The sequence below is a fragment of the Macaca thibetana genome, chromosome Y, assembly GCF_024542745.1.
Source record: "Macaca thibetana thibetana isolate TM-01 chromosome Y, ASM2454274v1, whole genome shotgun sequence".
Classification (NCBI taxonomy): Eukaryota; Metazoa; Chordata; class Mammalia; order Primates; family Cercopithecidae; genus Macaca; species Macaca thibetana.
The window spans coordinates 13,200,312-13,222,782 of record NC_065599.1 but is presented as its reverse complement, the minus strand read 5'-3'; the positions used below and the strand labels follow the sequence as shown (position 1 = coordinate 13,222,782).

The following is a 22,471-nucleotide window of genomic DNA, read 5'->3' as shown; positions in this document are numbered from 1 at the left end:
ATCGAGCTGCTTTCGTCTGCTGTGAGATTTACCACAAGACAAAGCTTTAAAAAATACTTTGGCCGGGCGCGGTGGCTCACGCCTGTAATCCCAGCACTTTGGAAGGCCGAGGCGGGCGGATCACAAGGTCAGGAGATCGAGACCATCCTGGCTAACACGGTGAAACCCCATCTCTACTAAAAATAGAAAAAAATTAGCCGGGCGCAGTGGCGGCGCCTGTGGTCCCAGCTACTTGGGAGGCTGAGGCAGGAGAATGGCGTGAACCCGGGAGGCGGAGCTTGCAGTGAGCTGAGATCCGGCCACTGCACTCCAGCCTGGGTGACAGAGCGAGACTCCGTCTCAAAAAAAAAAAAAAAAAAAAATTAGCCGGGTGTGGCGGCAGGTGCCTGTCATCCCAGCTACTCCGGAGGCTGAGGCAGGAGAATCGCTTGAACCCGGGAGGCGGAGGTTGCAGTGAACTGAGATTACAACACTGCACTCCAGTCCGAGAGATAGAATGAGACTAGGTCTCAAAAAAAAAAAAAAAAAAAAAAAAAAAAAAAAATGAACAATAGGGTCTCGAGCCGCAGCTCATGAAGTCCAGGGATGGGCTTTGGGGTGACACTGTGTGTGGGTTTCCAAGCAGTTTTCTGGGGCACAGAACGTCTTGGGAATCAACAGGGAAAATGGTTCTGGGCAAGCTCCGGCCGTGATGTGGACCTGGGGTTCCGGGGCCCTGTCTTCTGGGCCGGCCGGGCCCCTTGGCACCTGTGCCCTCTGGCGATGGACGTGCCCCGGCCTTGGCAAGGCGTCTCCGTTCTTCCCACCGCCGGCACGTGGAGCACGGCCTGTGCCTGGGACGAGGACGCTGGAGGCTTCTGTGGAATCTGAGCCGCTCCCTTCCAAGGCCGGCACCTGCTGTCCTTTGACCTTGGGGTTCCTGCCCGAGCCGCGGCTGTGACCTGGTGCCCCCCGGAGCTGGGTTTCCTTTATCCTCCTTGGTCTCCCTGTCACCGCCCCAGGGGCTCCCCTCTCGCCGGCTGCGTAGACAGAGGGATTTCTCACCACCACAGAGCTGCTATTGCAGCCGGCGTGTCCTTATTCCTCACCGGAGGGGAGTTTTCCGGGACAATTTGGTGGGTTAGGGGGTCAGAAAGTGGGCAGTGCTGATCGCCTGGGTCAGAGATGAGGTCACAGGGACTCAAAGCTGAGTCAGTTCCTGGGTGGCGGCCACAGACCAGCGGAGCCGGTTGGTCGTCTGCGTGGTACCAGCTGCCCCGTCCAGCGCGGGGACATATCTCAGCACGACCGTCGGTTTCACAAGAGGGATGTCTCCCCAGGAGCAATTCCAGGACGGCCAGAGTCTTGGAGCCTTCAGCGGCCTGAGTCCGAATCCATCGTTTCCAATCCAGCGGCCTGAGTCCGAATCCATCGTTTCCAATCCAGCGGCCTGAGTCCGAATCCATCCTTTCCAATCCAGCGGCTAATTTGTTAGTCCTGTAAACACAGTCTCGTCCCCGGGCAAGAAGCAGGTTTGCTTTGGGAAAGGGACTATGATCGTCTTTGTTTCCAAGCTAAACGACTATAAAGCAAGTTCCTCCCAAAGATACTGTGGCCGACACCCTGGAGGGAGGAAGGACAGCTGGGAGGTTCGAAGCAAGGCGGACTCAGTGAGGTCAGACCCCTTCACTGTCCGGATGTGCTCACGTACGATTTTGGCGGGCCGGGCGCAGGGGCTCACGCCTGTCATCCCACCACTTCTGGGAGGCTGAGGGGCGTGGATCACAAGGTCAGGAGTTCAAGACCAGCCTAGCCAATGTGGCGAAAGCCCGTCTCTACTAAAAATACCAAAACTAGCCGAGGGTGATGGCAGGTGCCTGTGGTCCGAGCCACCCAGGAGGCTGAGACAGCAGAATGGCTTGAACCCGGGAGGCGGAGGTTGCAGTGAGCCGAGATCGCGCCACCTCCCTCCAGCCTGGGGGACAGAACGAGACTCAGTCTCAAAAAAAATTGTTTTTGCAAAAGCAGTTTCAAGCCCAGGGAGAACAGTCTTTTCCTGTGGGACCTGCCTGGACCGGCTCGCTAGCTCCCTCCCTGCAGGATGCCGGGGGGGGGGGGGTCTCTGGGGGTTACCATGCAGGCCCCACCTGTTCCTGGGGGCTGCCTAGAGGGCCCCCACTCAGGGGCAGCCGAGGGCCTCAAAGGGGCAGCCGAGACGCCAGTTCCTGCTGGGGTCCGTTGAGGTTATCTGTAGTTAATTGTTATCTAAAAGGTGATGCAAGCTTGTTTTCAAAACGCAAACAGGCCGGTGAAGTGGCTCACGCCTGTCATCCCAGCACCTGGGGAGGCCGAGGTGTGGGGATGGCTTGAGCCCAGATTTAGAGACCAGCCCGGGCAACACAGCCAGGTCCCGTCTCTCCAACAAATAATCATTATAAATACATAAAAATAAAAATGCCCCAGTAAAGATGTTTATAAAGTTAAAAAAAAAAAAAAAAAAAAGGAAAAGAATCTCTTTTTTTTTTTTTTTTTGAGACGGAGTCTCGCTCTGTGGCCCAGGCTGGAGTGCAGTGGCCGGATCTCAGCTCACTGCAAGCTCCGCCTCCCGGGTTCACGCCATTCTCCTGCCTCAGCCTCCCGAGTAGCTGGGACTACAGGCGCCGCCACCTCGCCCGGCTATTTTTTTGTATTTTTAGTAGAGACGGGGTTTCACCGTGTTAGCCAGGATGGTCTCGATCTCCTGACCTCGTGATCCACCCGTCTCGGCCTCCCAAAGTGCTGGGATTACAGGCTTGAGCCACCGCGCCCGGCCAGGAAAAGAATCTCTTTTCTTACCTCCTCTATTCTTCAGAAAAGGGAACCTATTCATACCCAATACTTATTTTTAATCATTCAATTTGCAATTTAATCCCTGAATTTTGCATTCAGTTTGCATATTTAGTTTTAATCGTGCAATGTGAAATTATATAATGTCAACTTACCCGTTTCAAAGTGTGCACTGGAGTGGCGTTTAGTGCAATCACAATTTGGCAGGATTTTTATTTTTATTTTTATTCTTTTTTAGATAGCCTCTCTCTGTAACTCCATCACCCAGGCTGGAGTGCGGTGGTGCGATCTCGGCTCACCACAACCTCCACCTCCTGGATTCAAGCGATTCTCCTGCCTCAGCCTCCGGAGTAGCTGGGACTACAGGCGCCGCCACTACGCCCGGCTGATTTTTGTATTTTTAGTAGAGACGGGGTTTCACCATGTTGGCCAGGCTGGTCTCGAACTCCTGACCTCGTGATCCACCCGCCTCGGCCTCCCAAAGTGCTGGGATGACAGGCGTGAGCCACCGCGCCTGGCCCTGCAACCTGTTTTATCAGCAGGATCTTTGGGACCTGTATCCGTGTCAACCTCTTAAGTGGTCCTATGACTGGGAAGCCCAGGAAAGTAGCCCAAGAAGGAGCGGCTCCGGTTTGAACGCCTCTGACATTAGCAGCTACTGTTTGCACAAGCAAAAAAATAAAAGCAGCAGATTCTTTCATCAGGGTCCCGTTTGAAGTTTCTCTCTGGGTTATTGTAACTTCCTTTTCTTTTTTTTCTTCTCAGTCTCGCTCTGTCACCCAGGCTGGAGTGCAATGGCGTGATCTCGGCTCACGGCAACCTCTGCCTCCCAGGTTCCCGCTATTCTCCTGCCTCAGCCTCCCGAGTACCTTGGACTACAGGTGCACGCTGCCTCGCCCAGTTTTTTTTTTTTGTTTTTTTTTTGTTTTTTGTATTTTAGTACAGACGGGGTTTCACCATGTTGCCCAGGCTGGTCTCGAACTCCTGAACTAAGCTCAGTCCCAAAGTGCTGGGATTGCAGGCGTGAGCCACCGCGCCCGGCCTGGTGACGGTTTTAAAGAAGTCACAGCTCAGAACACAGCAGCTTCGGGAATCGCACCTGCGGATGAGTTCACGTGGCCTCTGGTCTCGGCTCACGCAGCTGTGCTCTGAGCCCGTCACGGCCCGGCCTGAGGCCCCGTGAGCCGCCGGCTGCCCGGTGCTGTTGGAAACCTGTGTCCAGGGCTCCCAGGTTTGTGCCTCTGTTCCCGGCGATGACCCACAGGGACCCTCTGTTGGTCACACTGCAGCCTCCCGGAAACCCTCCCTGCTCGCTCTAAACCACCGGTGAGGATTGCCGGAAACAGGATGGGATAACGCTCTGGGCCCAGTGAAGGTGGTGGCCGCCGGTCCGTCCGTCTGCTGCATTCCTGACCAGGACCCCATAAATCATCCAACCTTTCATCTCTGCCTCGGGGGCGCCTTCAGGCCGCAGACCTGGGACTGGCAAATAATCAAAGCTTTATCTCCGTCTGGTGTCTCTCCTAGCGTGGGAGCGTTGCTCCCCATCCTGAATATTCGAAACTCAACCCGGGGTCATGTGATTTTCTAGTGGAGAAGAGAATTTTCCATTCCGGGAAGCACCTGGACCAAGGGCTTCCGTGCCCGGCCTTGGGAGGGGTTTGCAAACACCCCTTGTCGGGCACAAGGACACGGTCAACAGGGAAGTCCCAGCAATTGACAGGGGCTCACTCTGGGCCCACTTCACTCAAGCACCATTCACAACCCTCGGCTCGCAGGAAAGAGGCAGCGCCGAGGCTCGGACCACACGTCCCTCCACCCACATGATGTCCCCACCTGGTGTCCAGCCCACAACTGGCCGCCCAGGACACAGAGGGAGGAAGGGCCGGGCCCGGTGACTGTGTGAGGTGGCGTGGAAGCCGCCCTCCTGCTCCCTGTCACACCAGGGCACAGGTCATTTTGTGGCTCTCCCAGGGCTGTGGAAGGAGGCGGAGAACAGGTGGCTGGTGTCCCCGCAGGGCCTCAGTGAAGGGAGGAGGGAGGAGGGCGAAGGGGGAAAGAGGCAGAAGGGAGGAAACAGATGGGCCAAGAGGAAGCTGCAGGGGGCTGTGGGCAGACACGGGGAGTCTCAGTGAAGAGAGGAAGGAGGAGGGAGAGGAGGGAGAAGGAGCAGGGGGAGGAGGGAGGAGAGGGGAGGAGGAGCAGGGGAGGAGGGAGGGAGGGGAGGAGGAGCAGGGGAGGAGGAGGAGGGGGGAGGGAGGGGGAGGAGGAGGAGAGGGGAGGAGGAGCAGGGGGAGGAGGGGAGGAGGAGAGGGGAGGAGGAGGAGAGGGGAGGAGGAGCAGGGGAGGAGGAGGGAGGGGAGGAGGAGGAGCAGGGGAGGAGGGAGGAGAGAGGGGAGGAGGAGCAGGGGAGGACGGCGAGGAGAGGGGAGAAGTAGCAGGGGGGGGGAGGACGAGAGGAGAGGAGAGGGGAGGAGGAGCAGGGGAGGAGGGAGGAGAGGGGAGGAAGAAGCAGGGGAGGAGGCGAGGAGAGGGGAGGAGGAGCAGGGGGAGGACGGAGGAGAGGGGAGAAGAAGCAGGGGGAGGACGGCGAAGAGGGGAGGAGGAGCAGGGGGAGGACGGAGGAGAGGGGAGGAGGAGCAGGGGGAGGAGGAGGAGAGGGGGAGGGAGAAGCAGGGGGAGGAGGGAGGGGGAGAAGAGGGGAGGAGGAGGAGGAGGGGGAGGAGGGAGGAGGGAGGGAGAGGGGGAGGAGGAGCAGGGGGAGGACGGGGAGAGGAGGAGGAGGGGAGGAGGAGCAGGGGGAGGACGGCGAGAGGGGAGGAGGAGGAGGAGGAAGGAGAGGAGAGGAGGAGGAGGAGGGGAGAGGGAGGAGGAGAGGGGAGGAGGGAGGAGGAGGGGAGGAGCAGGGGGAGGAGGGAGGGAGAGGGGGAGGAGGAGCAGGGGGGAGGGAGGAGGGAGGGGAGAGGAGGGAGAGGGGGAGGGGGAGGAGAGGGGAAGGAGAGGGGAGGAGGAGGGAGGAGGGGGAGGAGGGGGGAGGGAGGAGGGGGGCGGGGAGGAGGAGCAGGCAGGAGGGCGGAGTGTGGGGAGCCCCCGGGGCCTGAGGCAGGATGGAAAGAGGCAGAGAGGCCGGTGGCCTGTGGCTCGGTGGCCGATCAGATGTCCCTGTGCCAGGACAGCAGCCGCCCCGAATATTCCGTGCACTCTCTGAGGCCCTGTCCGGGCGTCCAGCTTGGGGTGGGAGACAGCGGGGTGCGTGGGGAGCACCTGCAGAGTGGACGGGAAGCAGCTGGGCGGAGGCAGGAACGGGCCCCGGACAGACCCCTGACCCGGGCTCCTGGTTAGCCCCGGGGGAGAGATCCCAGGCGTGGGCAGCGCTGGGAGAACCCACTTCCACCCACGGAGGCGTCACAGGCTGCTCAGGACCCAGACGAGGCCCACGGGGGCCGGGAGAGGTGGGAACCTGCAGGGGACGACCCCGGTGGGTTTGCTGGCCAAGGCGCCCAGAGCCTGCAGGCCTCAGTCTGCCGGTCCCGTGCCTTGTCCCCGGGGCTCAGACGACAGCACCTGTTCACCTCGACCTGGGGGCTCCGGGGGACCCACCGTGGCTGCGGCCAGTGCCCCGAGTGGGGCCCGTCCGTCAGAACCTCCATGTCCCCTGCAAGGGCCCCTCTGAACACAGCTTGGGGACGTCCTTGCTGTCTGCAAACCCCTGACTGGGGGACTCCGGGGTCACTGTTGGGTTCCCTGGGGGGATCTTCCTGCCCCCACTCCTGGTCTGTGAGGACCCCGGCCCCCCTGCCCTGACCCTGGGGGACTCCGGGGTCACTGTTGGGTTCCCTGGGGCATCTTCCTGCCCCCACTCCTGGTCTGTGAGGACCGGGGCCTCTCCCCTGACCCTGGGGGACTCCGGGGACACTGCTGGGTTCCCTGGGGGAAACTTCCTGCCCCCACTCCTGGTCTGTGAGGACCGGGGCCCCTCCCCTGACCCTGGGGGACTCCGGGGACACTGCTGGGTTCCCTGGGGGAAACTTCCTGCCCCCACTCCTGGTCTGTGAGGACCGGGGCCCCTCCCCTGACCCTGGGGGACTCCGGGGACACTGTTGGGTTCCCTGGGGGCATCTTCCTGCCCCCACTCCTGGTCTGTGAGGACCGGGGCCCCTGCCCTGACCCTGGGGGACTCCGGGGACACTGCTGGGTTCCCTGGGGGAAACTTCCTGCCCCCACTCCTGGTCTGTGAGGACCGGGGCCCCTCCCCTGACCCTGGGGGACTCCGGGGACACTGTTGGGTTCCCTGGGGCATCTTCCTGCCCCCACTCCTGGTCTGTGAGGACCGGGGCCCCTGCCCTGACCCTGGGGGACTCCGGGGACACTGCTGGGTTCCCTGGGGGACCCCGGCCCCTGCCCCCACTCCTGGTCTGTGAGGACCGGGGCCTCTGCCCTGACCCTGGGGGACTCCGGGGACACTGCTGGGTTCCCTGGGGCATCTTCCTGCCCCCACTCCTGGTCTGTGAGGACCGGGGCCCCTGCCCTGACCCTGGGGGACTCCGGGGACACTGCTGGGTTCCCTGGGGCATCTTCCTGCCCCCACTCCTGGTCTGTGAGGACCGGGGCCCCTGTCCTGACCCTGGGGGACTCCGGGGACACTGCTGGGTTCCCTGGGGGACCCCGGCCCCTGCCCCCACTCCTGGTCTCTGAGGACCGGGGCCCCTGCCCTGACCCTGGGGGACTCCGGGGACACTGCTGGGTTCCCTGGGGGACCCCGGCCCCTGCCCCCACTCCTGGTCTGTGAGGACCGGGGCCTCTGCCCTGACCCTGGGGGACTCCGGGGACACTGCTGGGTTCCCTGGGGCATCTTCCTGCCCCCACTCCTGGTCTGTGAGGACCGGGGCCCCTGCCCTGACCCTGGGGGACTCCGGGGACACTGCTGGGTTCCCTGGGGCATCTTCCTGCCCCCACTCCTGGTCTGTGAGGACCGGGGCCCCTGTCCTGACCCTGGGGGACTCCGGGGACACTGCTGGGTTCCCTGGGGGACCCCGGCCCCTGCCCCCACTCCTGGTCTCTGAGGACCGGGGCCCCTGCCCTGACCCTGGGGGACTCCGGGGACACTGCTGGGTTCCCTGGGGGACCCCGGCCCCTGCCCCCACTCCTGGTCTCTGAGGACCGGGGCCTCTGCCCTGACCCTGGGGGACTCCGGGGACACTGCTGGGTTCCCTGGGGGACCCCGGCCCCTGCGCTGACCTGGGCATTGGGGTCCCCGTGTGAGTTCGGGGCGGAGTTCACTGCCCAGCCGGGTGGGGACAGACGCGTGGCGGGGCGGGACGTCCCTCCTCCTCCGGCAGGAATGTCCGTGCCAGCCAATGGCAGCGGCCGGGGTGTGTTTTAGGGACAGTCCCCCTTAGACACCGGCGGGAGCGGCCAGGAGCTCTGAGACTCGCGCGGCTGGAAGGTGAGTGTGTCCACCCCGTGCTGCTGATGCCGGTTCCCCTGCGGGGGACGTGGGGGCGGGGGACAGCCCCGCTGCGGGCTGGGGATGGGGAACCCGCGTTTCCATCATTCAGGTTCCTTCTCCTCCTCCCGGGAGCCTTAGCCGGGGGCACGGGCTGGGGGACGGTCGCCTGGGATCCCTGGCCTGTGACCCTCGCAGGCCCGGAATTGTCTGCTGGGCCAGAGCCAGTGTGGACACGGCCCGGGGCGGTCAGGGAATGAGCCTGGGGGCCACGGCTTGCTGGACCGGTCGGACGTCCTCCCTCGGCCGCCGGGGCCTGGATGGGGACAGGTCGGGGCAGCTGGGACTGTGGGGACGGTGGACTGGGGGGGTTGCTGGGATCTGAGCACGCAGGTCCTTCCGTGGATTCACCCAGCAGCTATTCGCCCCGTGCGTGCGTTCCAGGTGCGGGTCACGGCCACTCACGCCTCTGGGACGTGAGCCTCCCCGAGGACTCAGCGGGCGGGAAGGTGTAGGTGTCTCACCTGGCTGGCGGGTCACCGGGCGGCTCGGCCCGTCTGTCATCTGTGCAGTCCCACGGCGACGGCGAAGGCCGCAGGGGGGAGAGGACCCGGGTGGAGGGGACCGGGGTGGAGGGGACCGGGGTGGAGGGGACCCGGGGTGGAGGGGACCCGGGGTGGAGGGGATCGGGGTGGAGGGGATCGGGGTGGAGGGGACCGGGGTGGAGGGGACCCGGGGGTGGAGGGGACCGGGGTGGAGGGGATCGGGGTGGAGGGGACCGGGGTGGAGGGGACCCGGGGGTGGAGGGGACCCGGGGGTGGAGGGGACCCGGGGGTGGAGGGGACCCGGGTGGAGGGGACCCGGGTGGAGGGGACCGGGGTGGAGGGGACCGGGGTGGAGGGGACCGGGGTGGAGGGGACTCGGGGTGGCGGGACCGGGGGTGGAGGGGACCGGGGTGGGAGGGGACCGGGGTGGAGGGGACCCGGGGGGTGGAGGGGACCCGGGGTGGAGGGGACCCGGGGGTGGAGGGGACCGGGGTTGGGGGGACCCGGGGTGGGGGGGACCCGGGGTGGAGGGGACCCGGGTGGAGGGGACCGGGGTTGGGGGGACCCGGGGTGGGGGGGACCCGGGGTGGAGGGGACCGGGGGTGGAGGGGACCGGGGTGGAGGGGACCCGGGTGGAGGGGACCGGGGTGGAGGGGACCCGGGTGGAGAGAACATCCCCCAGGAAGGATCAGTGCTCTGCGGGGCGGCCTCAGACCCCGCTCCCATGTGCCGTCTGGACGAGATGGCAGACGTGGCTGGGACTGGGGGCCACCCGGGGCTCCTTCCTGTTCAACTTTGTCATGTGTGGGGAGGGGTCGGGGGATGTGGGGACAGGAGGGGACGCTCCTCAGTGGTCCGGGGACCTGGGATGTCTGGGGAAGGGTCGGGGGGGACGTGGGGACAGGAGGGGACGCTCCTCAGTGGTCCGGGGACCTGGGATGTCTGGGGAAGGGTCGGGGGACGTGGGGACAGGAGGGGACGCTCCTCAGTGGTCTGGGGACCTGGGATGTCTGGGGAAGGGTCGGGGGACGTGGGGACAGGAGGGGACGCTCCTCAGTGGTCCGGGGACCTGGGATGTCTGGGGAGGGGTCGGGGGACGTGGGGACAGGAGGGGACGCCCCTCAGTGGTCCGGGGACCTGGGGTGTGAGGACGGCATCTCTGACGGGAGGGGAGGGACTGTGACGGGAGGGGAGGAGGATGACCGGGAGGGGAGGAGGATGACCGGGAGGGGAGGAGGATGACCGCAGCCGGAGTTGGTGGAACCGTTCATGACACAGAGGATGTGACTGTTCACCTTTGGGTCTGGCCTATCTTGGGAGACACCAGCTTCCTCGAGTCTTCTGAACCAAAAAGTATGTGAGACAGGCCTCAGGACATTTCGAAAGTGTGTTTTGCTGGCTGGGTGCGGTGGCTCACACCTGTCATCCCAGCACTTTGGGAGGCCGAGGCGGGCGGATCACGAGGTCAGGAGTTCTAGACCAGCCTGGCCAACATGGTGAAACCCCGTCTCTACCAAAAATACAAAAATGAGCCGGTCGTGGTGGCAGGTGCCTGTCATCCCAGCTACTCAAGATGCTGAGGCAGGAGAATCGCTTGAACCCGGGAGGCGGACGTTGTAGTGAGCCGAGATCTCGCCACTGCACTCCAGCCTGGGCGACAGAGCGAGACTCCGTCTCAAAAAAAAAGAAAAACAAAGAAAGATAAAAGAAAAGAAAATTAGCTGGGCGAGGTGGCAGGTGCCTGTCGTCCCAGCTACTCGGGAGTCTGAGGCAGGAGAGTCGCTTCAACCCGGGTGGCGGAGGTTGCTGTGAGCTGAGATCCCGCCACTGCACTCCAGCCTGGGCTGCAGACTCAGACTCCATCTCAAAAAACAAAAAACAAAACAAAAAAGAAAAAAGAAAACTAGCCGGGCGAGGTGGCAGGTGCCTGTCGTCCCAGCTACTCGGGAGGCTGAGGCAGGAGAATGGCATGAACCCGGGAGGCGGAGGTTGCAGCGAGCCGAGATCGCACCACTGCCCTCCAGCCTGGTGACAGAGCGAGACTCCGTCCTAAAAAAAAAACAAAAAAAGTGTTTTTTGCTGAGGTTGGGAACGAGCCTGTGACCCAGTCTGAGGAGGTCCTGACGCCCTGGGCCTCAGGTCGTCGAGGACAGCTTGGTTTTATGCCTTTTAAGGAGACGGCAGACCTGAATCAGAACGTGTAAGAGGAACCTGGGCTCTGTCAAGCGTGTCCGTGAGAACAGACCACCAAACAGGCTTCGTGGGAGCCATAAAAGCTGTTTATTCACTTGGGTGCCGGTGGGCTGAGTCCGAAAAGAGAGTCAGCAAACGGGGAGATGGGGAAGGGGTGGGTTGATAGGACTTGGGGAGGTCATGGAAAACGACAGCCAAAGGTTCGGATCTGAAGGGGCGGCCGGCCCCTCCGCACCTGTGGGGGTTTCTGTGTGTCAGGTGCTGAGAAAAGAAATAAGACACAGAGACAAAGTATAGAGAAAGGGGACCGGCGCTGAGGGACTCCAGGCAGGCACCGGTCTCTGAGTTGCCTCAGTATTTATTGATCATTATCTCTTTACCATCTCGGAGAGGGGACAGGGGGAAGTGGCGGGACAATAGGGTAACTGTGGGGAGAGGGTCAGCAGGAAAACATGTGAACAAAGATCTCTGTGTCATCAATACGTTTAAAGAAAGGTGCTGTGCCTTGGCCTTGCACGGATACAACATCTATACAAACATCTCGTATGCAAACATCTGGAATGCAAACATGAAACGGCAGCATTGCCACAAGCACACACAGCTCACCTCCAGCCCTAAGGTGGTTTTCTCCTATCTCAGTAAATAGAACGTACAGTCGGGTTTTACACCCAGACATTCCATTGCCCAGGGACCAGCAGGAGACCGAGGCCTTCCTGTGTCTCAACCGCCAAGAGGCCTTCCTCTTTTATTAATCCTCCCCAGCACAGACCCTTTATGGGTGTCAGTCTTTCCCTTCCCACGAGGCCATATCTCAGACTATCCCATGGGGAGAAACCTTGGACAATACCTGGCTTTCCCGGGCAGAGGTCCCTGCGGCCGGCCTTCCGCAGTGTTTGTGTCCCTGGGTACTCGAGATCAGAGAACGGTGATGGCTTTTACCAAGCAGACTGCCTTCAAGCCCTTCTTTAACAAAGTACATCCTGCATAGCCCTAAATCCATTAAACCCTGAGTCAACACAGCACACATTCCTGCAAGCACAGGGAGCACACATTCCTGCAAGCACAGGGTTGGGGCTATAGGGTTACAGATTAACAGCATCTCAAGGCAGAAGAATTTCTGTGAGGACAGAACAAAATGGAGTCTCTCTTTTTTTTTTTTTTTTTTTTTTTTGAGGTGGAGTCTCGCTCTGTCGCCCAGGCTGGAAGCGCGATCTCGGCTCACTGAAGCTCCGCCTCCCGGGTTCACGCCATTCTCCTGCCTGCCTCCCGAGTAGCTGGGACTACAGGCGCCCACAACTGCGCCCGGCTAAAAGTAGAACGGGGTTTCACCGTGTTAGCCAGGATGGTCTCGATCTCCTGATCTCGTGATCCGCCCGTCTCGGCCTCCCAAAGTGCTGGGATTACAGGCGTGAGCCACCGCGCCCAGCTAGTCTCTTATGTCTGTAGACACGGTAACAGTCTGATCCCTCTTTCTTTTCCCCACGGTTATTTATTGTTAGCAGAGGAAGGGGTTACAAGGTGCACGGTGGACAGCTCCTAAGACTCATTGTCGAGAAGACGAACGGCACACGGTCGATGGATCAGCTAAGGTAGGGCAGGGACGAGTCACAATAGGAAAACGTGGTAATTTCAGTTACTCAGTGAAGGCAGGCACTGGCTGTTTTACTTCTGTGTCGTTCTTTGCTTTGACTGCTCCCGACTTCTCGGCTCCTGCAGGCCTCCGGGACGTGTACGTGCAGGTCACGGGGGTGATAATGACTGAGGTTCGGCTCAGAGGCCTGACGGGTTAAATGTGTGAAGGCAGGACAGCTCGACGGGCGGCGAGGCGGACTTCCAGGTCATAACTAGATTTTAAAATTTTTCTGACTGGCAATTGGTTGAAAGAGCTCTTATTAGGCCGGGCGCCGTGGCTCAAGCTTGTCATCCCAGCACTTTGGGAGGCCGAGGCGGGCGGATCAGCTGAACTCGGGAGTTCGAGACCAGCCTGACCAACGCGGTGAGACCCACTCGCGACTAAAAATGTGAAAAATTAGCTGGGAATGGTGGCAGGGGCCTGTTATCCCACCGGTTCTGGAGGCTGAGGCAGGAGAATCACTTGAATCCAGGAGGCGGAGGCTGCAGTGAGCTGAGATCGTGCCACTGCATTCCAGCCTGGGCAACAGAGCAAGACCCTGTGTCTCCACATACACACACACACACACACACACAGAGGAGTTATTCGTAGAAAGGAATATCTGCATTAAGATAAGAGGGTGTGGGCCAGGCGCGGTGGCTCAAGCCTGTAATCCCAGCACTTTGGGAGGCCGAGACGGGTGGATCACGAGGTCAGGAGATCGAGACCATCCTGGCTAACACGGTGAAACCCCGTCTCTACTAAAAAAATACAAAAATCTAGCCGGGCGATGTGGTGGGCGCCTGTAGTCCCAGCTACTCGGGAGGCTGAGGCCGGAGAATGGCGTAAACCCCGGAGGCAGAGCTTGCAGTGAGCTGAGATCCGGCCACTGCACTCCAGCCTGGGCGACAGAGCCAGACTCTGTCTCAAAAAAAAAAAAAAAAAAAAAAAAAAAGAGGGTGTGGAGATGAAGGTTTTTTGTGTTTGGATGGGAGTCTGGCTCTATCCCCCAGGCTGGAGTGCAGTGGCACCATCTCGGCTCGCTGCAACCTCCGCCTCCCGGGTTCAAGGGATTCTTCTGCCTCAGCCTCCCGAGTGGCTGGGATGACAGGCACCTGCCACACTCCTGGTTAACTTTTGTGTTTTTAGTAGAGACGGGGTTTCACCATGTTGGCCAGGCTGGTCTCGAACTCCTGACCTCAGGTGATCCACCTGCCTCAGCCTCCCAAAGTGTTTGGGATGACAGGCCTGAGCCGCTGGGCCCCACCCAGACCTGCATTTTAACCTCCCCTCCACCCTGCGGCCCTGGGACCCTGGGCATCCGGAGGTTCACAGCGGCCCTCCTGGGCTGCTCCAGGCAGATCACTGCACGGCTGCAGAGAAGGGGCCAGCACCCTCCTGGGGACCCAGAGCCACAGCACAGGTGTGGTTGCTAGTCTTGAAGAAAGAGACTGAGGCTGAGCTGATAAATAATGGGTTCCTCCTCCTGGGCCCTGCAGGCTCTGGGGACCCTCCCTCCCTCCCTCCCTCCCGCCCGCCCAGTCCTGGCAGCCGGGAAGGCCTGAGCTTATCAAGTTAGCTGGGTCTGGGAGGAAGGGATTTTGGGAAGATGTAAATAAAAACAAAACCTGCAGCCAGCTGGGAAGCCGTGCCTGAGAGTGGCCTAGAAGGCAGCACGGGCAGCCGCCAGGAGCTGCAGACCCAAAGGATCTCGTCCTTTCTTGCGGCCCAGGGAGAGACCAGGCCTTTCATTCTGGGCTCAAGATCAACAATTCGAATTCCGAAGTCCCCCTGTGCCTGGGGCCCAAGGTGGGTCTGCAGCTTGAGCTGAAGTTTGTCTCCTTTTCCCCAGGAGGCCTGGGCGTCTTCCCTTCCTCTGGGTCCCGTTTCTTTTATCTTTTCTTTTTTCTTTTTTTTTTTTTTTTTTTTTTTTTTGAGACGGACTCTCGCTCTGTCGCCCAGGCTGGAGTGCAGTGGCGCGATCTCGGCTCACTGCAAGCTCCGCCTCCCGGGTTCACGCCATTCTCCTGCCTCAGCCTCCCGAGTAGCTGGGACTACAGGCGCCCACAACCGCGCCCGGCTAATGTTTTGTATTTTTAGTAGAGACGGGGTTTCACCGTGGTCTCGATCTCCTGACCTTGTGATCCGCCCGCCTCGGCCTCCCAAAGTGCTGGGATTACAGGCGTGAGCCACCGCGCCCGGCCTCTTTTTCTTTTTTTTGAGGCAGAGTCTCACTCTGTCACCCAGGCTGGAGTGCAGGGGTGTGATCTCGGCTCACCACAGCACCCGCCTCCCGGGTGCAAACGATTCTGAAGCCTCAGCCTCCTGAGTAGCTGGGATTACAGGCGTTCGCCACCACGGCCGGCTACTTTTTGTACTATTAGTAGAGATGGGGTTTCACCATGTTGGCCAGGCTGGTCTCAAACTCCAGACCTCGTGATCCGCCTGCTTCAGCCTCCCATAGTGGTGGGATGACAGGTGTGAGCCACCGCGCCTGGCCCCTCCAGGTCTTATTTCTAAGAGGAGGCCCCTGGTCCACCAGGGAACATTGCAGAGTCGTGAAACTCTCAACCGGCTGATTTAGCCCTGAAAAATCTTAAATACATTGCCAGGCGTGGTGGCGGGCGCCTGTCATCCCAGCTACTCCGGAGGCTGAGGCAGGAAAATTGCTTGAACCTGGGAGGTGGAGGTTGCAGTGAGCCAAGATCGCGGCATTGCACTCCAGCCTGGGTAACAAGAGTGAAATTCTGTCTTTAAAAAAAAAAAAATCGTACATACAGCTGGGCGCAGTGGCTCACGCCTGTAATCCCAGCACTCTGGGAGGCTGAGGCGGGTGGATCACCTGAGGTCAGGAGTTCAAGACCAGCCTGGCCAACATGGTGAAACCCCGTCTCTACTAAAAATAGAAAAATTAGCCAGGTGTGGTGGCGGGCGCCTGTAATCCCAGTTACTCAGAAGGCTAAGGCAGGAGAATTGCTTGAACTTGGGAGGCGGAGGTTGCAGTGAGCCTAGATCACGCCATTGCACTCCAGCCTGGGTAATAAGACTGAAACTCTGTATTTAAAAAGAAAAGAAAAAACCCGGCCGGGCGCGGTGGCTCAAGCCTGTAATCCCAGCACTTTGGGAGGCCGAGACGGGCGGATCACGAGGTCAGGAGATCGAGACCATCCTGGCTAACACGGTGAAACCCCGTCTCTACTAAAAAATACAAAAAACCAGCCGGGCGAGGTGGCGGGCGCCTGTAGTCCCAGCTACTTGGGAGGCTGAGGCAGGAGAATAGCGTGAACCCGGGAGGCGGAGCTTGCAGTGAGCTGAGATCCGGCCACTGCACTCCAGCCTGGGCGACAGAGCATGACTCCGTCTCAAAAAAAAAAAAAAGAAAAAACCCAAAAAGTTATATACAGTTCAGAGGCAGAGAAAGAATTTACAAGCTTTCTAAAATGCCCTTATGAAAAGTCTCTTCCCTTATTTTCAGCATTATATATTTGTATTTTATATATTTATATGTATTTATATTTTATATATTTACATATCAATTTATGTATCACATATTTATAATATATATCATTTATATAGTATATATAAAATTTTATGTAATATATATTAAATTATATATTATATTAATACATAAAAATTATATAAATATATAATGATATTATTATATTTATGTAATATATATTTGTATATATTTATATAACATATTTATATATTAATGTAAATATATATTTATATAATATATATTTACATCATATATAATTAAATTATATATAAATTATATGGTTTTATATATAAATTATAATATATATTATAGATTTATATAGTATTATATAATATTGTATATATATTTATAATATATTTTATATATTATAAACATATATTATATATTATATATTTATATATTATAAACATATATATTATATATATATAATAAACATATATTATATATTATATATTTATATATAATAAACATATATTATATATTATATATTTATATATAATAAACATATATTATATATTATACATATATGTGTTTTTTGGGGGGGCCGAGTCTTGCTGTGTCGCCCAGGCTGCAGTGCAGTGGTGATACGCTCTGGTGGTGCAGGAACACCAGGTTCTTCCTCTCCAGTGGAATTAAATAAGGCCACACGGACACCCGTGCAGTGGTTTTTAAGGAGCGCAGCGTTTAACAGGCAAGAAGGGAAGGGAGGGCCGGGCAGGTGGCTCAGGCCTGGGATCCCGGCACCGCGGAGGCGACGGGGAGCCCAGATTGCGCCATTTCACTGCAGTCTGGGCAACCAGAGCGAAATTCCGTCTCAAAAAAAAAAAAAAAAAAAAAAAAAAAAAAAAGGCGACAAGGGGGAAAGGAAAAGGAAGTAGCTCCCCCGGAGGGAGACTGAGGGACCGGGGGCTCCAAAGCGGAGGGAGGAGGGAGGAGACCAGCCCGGGTAACGCGGCGCCTGGAGGAGGCGTGGCTGATTTGCATAGCGCTCAGCGGATTGGTCTGACCAGGCCTGTCATTCACGTAGCCCGCGAAAAACGTGGCCCGCCCAGCCCAGCCCCGTCATATGCAAATACAGGCGCCATGATGTTCTACGCGGCTGGCGGCGTGTGGGGGCGGCCGGGAACGTGTGGGGGCGGCCGGGAGGGCGGGAACGTGTGGGGGCGGCCGGGATGTCAGGAACGTGTGGGGGCGGCCGGGATGTCGGGAACGTGTGGGGGCGGCCGGGATGTCAGGAACGTGTGGGGGCGGCCGGGATGTCAGGAATGTGTGGGGGCGGCCGGGATGGCGGGACCAGGTGGGGGCGGCCAGGATGTCAGGAACGTGTGGGGGCGGCCATGATAGCGGAACGTGTGAGGGCGGCCGGGAGGGCGGAACGTGTGGGGGCGGCCATGATGGCGGGTGTGTGGGGGCGGCCGGGAGGGCGGGACCAGGTGGGGGCGGCCAGGATGGCGGGAACGTGTGGGGGCGGCTATGATGGCGGGTGTGTGGGGGCGGCGGGAGGGCGGGAACGTGTGGGGGCGGCCATGATAGCGGAACGTGTGGGGGCGGCCGGGATGTCGGCACATGCCATGAGCGGGAACGTGTGGGGGCGGCCGGGATGTCAGGCACAGGTGGGGGCGGCCATGATGGCGGGAACGTGTGGGGGCGGCCATGATGGCGGGAACGTGTGGGGGCGGCCGGGATGGCGGGAACGTGTGGGGGCGGCCGGGAGGGCGGGAACGTGTGGGGGCGGCCGGGATGTCAGGCACAGGTGGGGGCGGCCATGATGGCGGGAACGTGTGGGGGCGGCCATGATGGCGGTATGTGGGGGCGGCCGGGAGGGCGGGAACGTGTGGGGGCGGCCGGGACGTCAGGCACAGGTGGGGGCGACGGCAAGACGGCAACGGTGGGAATCGAATCGGCGTGTTGACAGCGCCCAGCTTTAACGGCTCGCATTTGCCTATTAAGGGTTGCCCAGCGGGGTCTGAGAGCCGGGGCTTTCACGCTAGACAAGAAACGTTTTTGGGAGCTGCAAAAACACCTTCCAAGGACCCCTTTTCCTCTCTTTCCCTCCTTTTTAAATTTTTTTTGGAGATGGGGGAGTTTCACTCTTGTTGCCCAGGCTGGAGGACAGTGACCCCATCTCTGCCCACTGCAACCTCCGCCTCCCGAGTTCAAGCGATTCTCCTGCTTCAGCCTCCCAATTAGCTGGGGTCACAGGCATGTGGCACCACGCCTGGCTAATTTTTTGTATTTTTAGTAGAGACGGGGTTTCATCATGTTGGTCAGGCTGGTCTTGAACTCCCAACCCCAGGTGATCCACCGGCCTCGTTCTCCAAAAGTGCTGGGAGTACAGGCGTCAGCCATCGCCCCCAGCCCCCTTTTCCTCTCCATCTGTCTAAAATAATGTCTTAATAACTCTTACCACAGTGGTGACATCTCGGCCCACTGCAACCTCCGCCTCCCGGGTTCAAGTGATTCTCCTGCCTCAGCCTCCCAAGTAGCTGCGATAACAGGTGCGTGCCAGCACGCCTGGTTGATTTTTGTATTTTTAGTAGAGACGGGGTTTCACCATGTTGGCCAGGCTGGTCTCGAACTCCTGACCTTGGGTGATCCACCCACCTCGGCCTCCCAAAGTGCTGGGATGACAGGAGAGAGCCACCGCGCCCGGCCGGCCCCACAGTAATTTAATATGCAGCCCAGAATGGGGCTTTCTTCCCACCTAATGTGCAAGATTCTCAAGCCCCGTTTTCCAACTTCACCTGCATTACAGATGCAGTTTTTTCTGTTCTGTGTGTGTGCACAGAAGGCCCAGGAGTTAATTTACTCAGTTAAGGATTAAAGTTATGAAGCAGGCCGGGCACAGACGCTCATACCTAGAATCCCAGCACTTTGAAAGGCCGAGATGGGAGGATCTCTTGAGTCCGGGAGTTCCAGACCAGACTGGGCAACATAGCAAGACCCCATCTTCCTTCCCTCCCTTTCTTCCCTTTCTTCCCTCCCTTTCTTCCCTCCCTTTCTTCCCTCCCTTTCTTCCCTCCCTTTCTTCCCTCCCTTTCTTCCTTCCCCTTCCTTCCTTCCTTCCTTCCTTTCCTTCCCTTCCTTCCCTTCCTTCCCTTCCTTCCCTTCCTTCCCTTCCTTCCTTTCCTTCTTTCTTTCTTGACAGGGTCTCACTCAGTTGCCCAGGCTGGAGTGCAGTGGTGCAATCTCCGCTCACTGTAACCTCCACCTCCCAGAGGCTCAAGTGATTCTCCTGCCTCAGCCTCCCGAGTAGCTGGGACTACAGGCTATGTCACTACTGCCCAGCTAATTTTTTTTGTATTTTTAGTAGAGACGGGGTTTCAGCATGTTGGCCAAGCTAGTCTTGAACTCCTGACCTCAAATGTTCCACGCAACTCAGCCTCCCAAATTGCTGGGATTATAGGCGTGGGTCACCCAGCATGACCTATTTATTTATTTCTTGAGACAGCCTCACTCTGTCACCGAGGCTGGAGTGCAGTGGCGCCGTCTCGGCTCACCGCAACCTTTGCCTCCCGAGCTCAAGTGATTCTCCCGTGACAGTCTCCTGAGCAGCTGGGATTATAGGCGTCTGCCCTCACGCCCGGCTAATTTTTGTATTTTTAGTAGAGTTGGGGTTTCGCCGTGTTGGCCAGGCTGGTCTTGAACTCCTGACCTCAGGAGATCCGCCCACCTTGGCCTCCCAAAGTGCTGGGATTACAGGTGTGAGTCACGGTGCCCGGTCTGGTCCCGATTTTTTTTTTTTTTTGCCAGCGTGTGATTGAGTTTATTGTAGAGGGTAACAGGAAATGGGATTGTACAAAGAAAAGAGATGGTCCCTTCACGGGCCTCAGCAGCCCTGCCACGGATCTGCCTGATTCTTTCCCCTCAAGAAGTTGATCTTGTCACTTCTCATAATACAGCTGATGCGTTTAATGTCCTCCGTGAGCCCATCCATAGTGAGGATTCCGTTTAGGGTCCTGTATGCGCTTTCCACGTTCCCTTCCGGTACCATCACAGTCCTGGGAAGGAACCTCAGATTTTTTTTGAGACGGGGTCTCACTCTGTCACCCAGGCTGGAGTGCAAAGGCACAATCTCGGCTCACTGCAACCTCTGCCTCCGGGTTCAAGCGATTCTCCTGCCTCAGCCTCCCGAGTAGCAGGGATGACAGGCGCCCGCCACCACGCCCGGCTAATTTTTGTGTTTTTAGTAGAGACAGGGTTTCACCGTGCTGGCCAGCTGGTCTTGAACTCGTGAACTCTCGTGATCCACCCACCTTGGCCTCCCAAAGTGCTGGGATCACAGGCATGAGCCACCGCGTCCACCATGCCCAGCTGTTTTTTTTTTAATGAGGTTTAGCTTCAGATCTCGTATTTTTCTTTTTCCGTTCTTTTTTTTTGAGATGGACTCTTGCTCTGTCACCCAGGCTGGAGTAAAGTGGTGCGATCTTGGCTCATTGCAACCTCCGCGTCCTGGGTTCAAGTGATTCTCCTGCCTCAGCGTCTTGAGTAGCTGAGATTACAGGTGCCCACCACCACGCCTGGCTAATTTTTGTATTTTTAGTAGAGATGGGGTTTCACCATCTTATCCAGGCTGGTCTTGAACTCCTGACCTCGTGATCCACCCGCCTCGGCCTCCCAAAGTGCTGGGATGACAGGCATGAGCCACCGCGTCCGGCCTAAGATCCCCTATTTTTCAGGACATTCCTCTGAACTGTCAGGGCTTGTGCCCTCAGCGAGTCAGACTTTGACTTGAGCGTGATGTATCCAGGCGTTCATTCCAGTATCTTTCACTGCTGAGCGGGTTCGAGAAGAACAGGGTTAGGGCTCTTCCCAGCTTGGCTTAGTGAAGGAGAGAGATGACAGTTTTCACTAACACCAGATTTCCTGGGTGAGATAAAGGTGCTTTTATTTCCTGGGGCTGCCGTTCTGGTACTTGGGTTAATTTTTGTTGGAAGTGAGCTAGAGAGGTTACATGCTTACCCAGTTGAGAGGTTTTTCTGTCTGAAAACAAATCTCTGAGCACATTGATACGTTTTATCCTCTCCCAAGTGAAAAGCTTTGGTGAAGGATTTTACGAAACTCTGGCTGGGCACGGTGGCTCTCGCCTGTCATCCCAGCACTTTGGGAGGCCGAGGCGGGCGGATCACGAGGTCAGCAGATGGAGACCATCCTGGCTAACATGATGAGACCTCATCTCTACTAAAAAACAAACAAACAAACAAAAAACCCAAAAGATTAGCCAGGCATGGTGGCAGGCGCATGTACTCCCAACTACTCGGGAGGCTGAGGATGGAGAATCGCTTAAACCCAGGGGGTGGAGGTTGCAGTGAGCCGAGATCGCACCACTGCACTCCAGCCTGGGTGACAGAGTGAGACTCCGTCTCAAAAAACAAAAACCAAAACCTTCATTGGCTGCAGCTTGGCAAATAGAGTTTGCCATCCTGACTGGAGCCCAACAGCTGACAAGCGTACCCTTGAGAAGGGGCTTTCTCTATTTCTGTAGTGGAATACTGAGGTTTAGTTTCTTTTATGGAGTCCTCCTGGATTAGAAGGGCTGGAAGTGTGTTACTGCCTTGAGGCTTCCTTGCCTTTGATTTGGCCGCCTGATCAGCTAATCTCTTTCCTTTGGGCTACTTTGTCTGTTCCCTTTTGATGTTACAATACATCCCTGCTGTCTCTCCTGGAAGAAAAACTGAGAATAATGATCTGCTAATTTCCTGGTGAGGTTATCTATCTGTCTGTCTGTCTATCTGTCTGTCTATCTATCTATCTATCTATCCATCCATCTATCTATCTGTTATCTACCTATCTCCATCATCTATCTATCTGTTATCTACCTATCTCCATCATCTATCTATCTATCTGTTATCTACCTATCTCCATCATCTATCTATCTATCTGTTATCTACCTATCTCCATCATCTATCTATCTATCTATCCATCTATCTATCTATCTATCTATCTATCTATCTATCTATCTATCTATCTATCTATCTATCTATCTATCCATCTATCTATCTGTTATCTACCTATCTCCATCATCTATCTATCTATCTATCTTCTCTATCATCTCTATCTATATATATCTGTCTATATATATCTCTCTCTTTATCATCTCTCTCTATATCTATATCTATCTCTCTATATCTATAGCTATCTCTCTATCTCTGTCTGTCTGTCTGTCTATATTTTTGAGACAGAGTTTCACTCTTCTTGCCCAGGCTGCAGTGCAGTGGTGCAATCTCAGCTCACTGCCACCTCCATCTCCCGGGTTCAAGCGATTCTCCTGCCTCAGCCTGCTGAGTAGCTGGGATGACAGGCGCCCGCCACCACGCCCAGGTAACTTTTGTATTTTTACTAGACACGGGGTTTCATCCCATTGGTCAGGC

The 22,471-nt window shown here is 57.4% G+C and overlaps 1 protein-coding gene across 8 annotated transcripts in view; it reads left to right on the top strand.

Moving 5' to 3' along the window:
* The first annotated feature begins 7,954 nt into the window (after nucleotides 1–7,954).
* Nucleotides 7,955–22,471, top strand: part of LOC126947140 (PI-PLC X domain-containing protein 1) — a 29,078-nt gene continuing 14,561 nt past the window's right edge. Inside the window, exons 1-3 of one of the 8 annotated variants that reach the window (XM_050777768.1) lie at nucleotides 17,683–17,735; nucleotides 17,793–17,815; nucleotides 17,953–18,030. In XM_050777768.1, the coding sequence (XP_050633725.1) occupies nucleotides 17,701–17,735; nucleotides 17,793–17,815; nucleotides 17,953–18,030 (136 nt within the window). In that variant the 5' untranslated portion in view covers nucleotides 17,683–17,700. Of the gene's footprint in view, nucleotides 8,252–12,465; nucleotides 12,579–13,550; nucleotides 14,411–17,641; nucleotides 17,659–17,682; nucleotides 17,736–17,792; nucleotides 17,816–17,873; nucleotides 17,903–17,923; nucleotides 18,031–22,162; nucleotides 22,422–22,471 lie in introns of those variants that run through there. The other 7 variants (XM_050777767.1, XM_050777772.1, XM_050777775.1 and 4 more) reach the window with 7 other exon arrangements.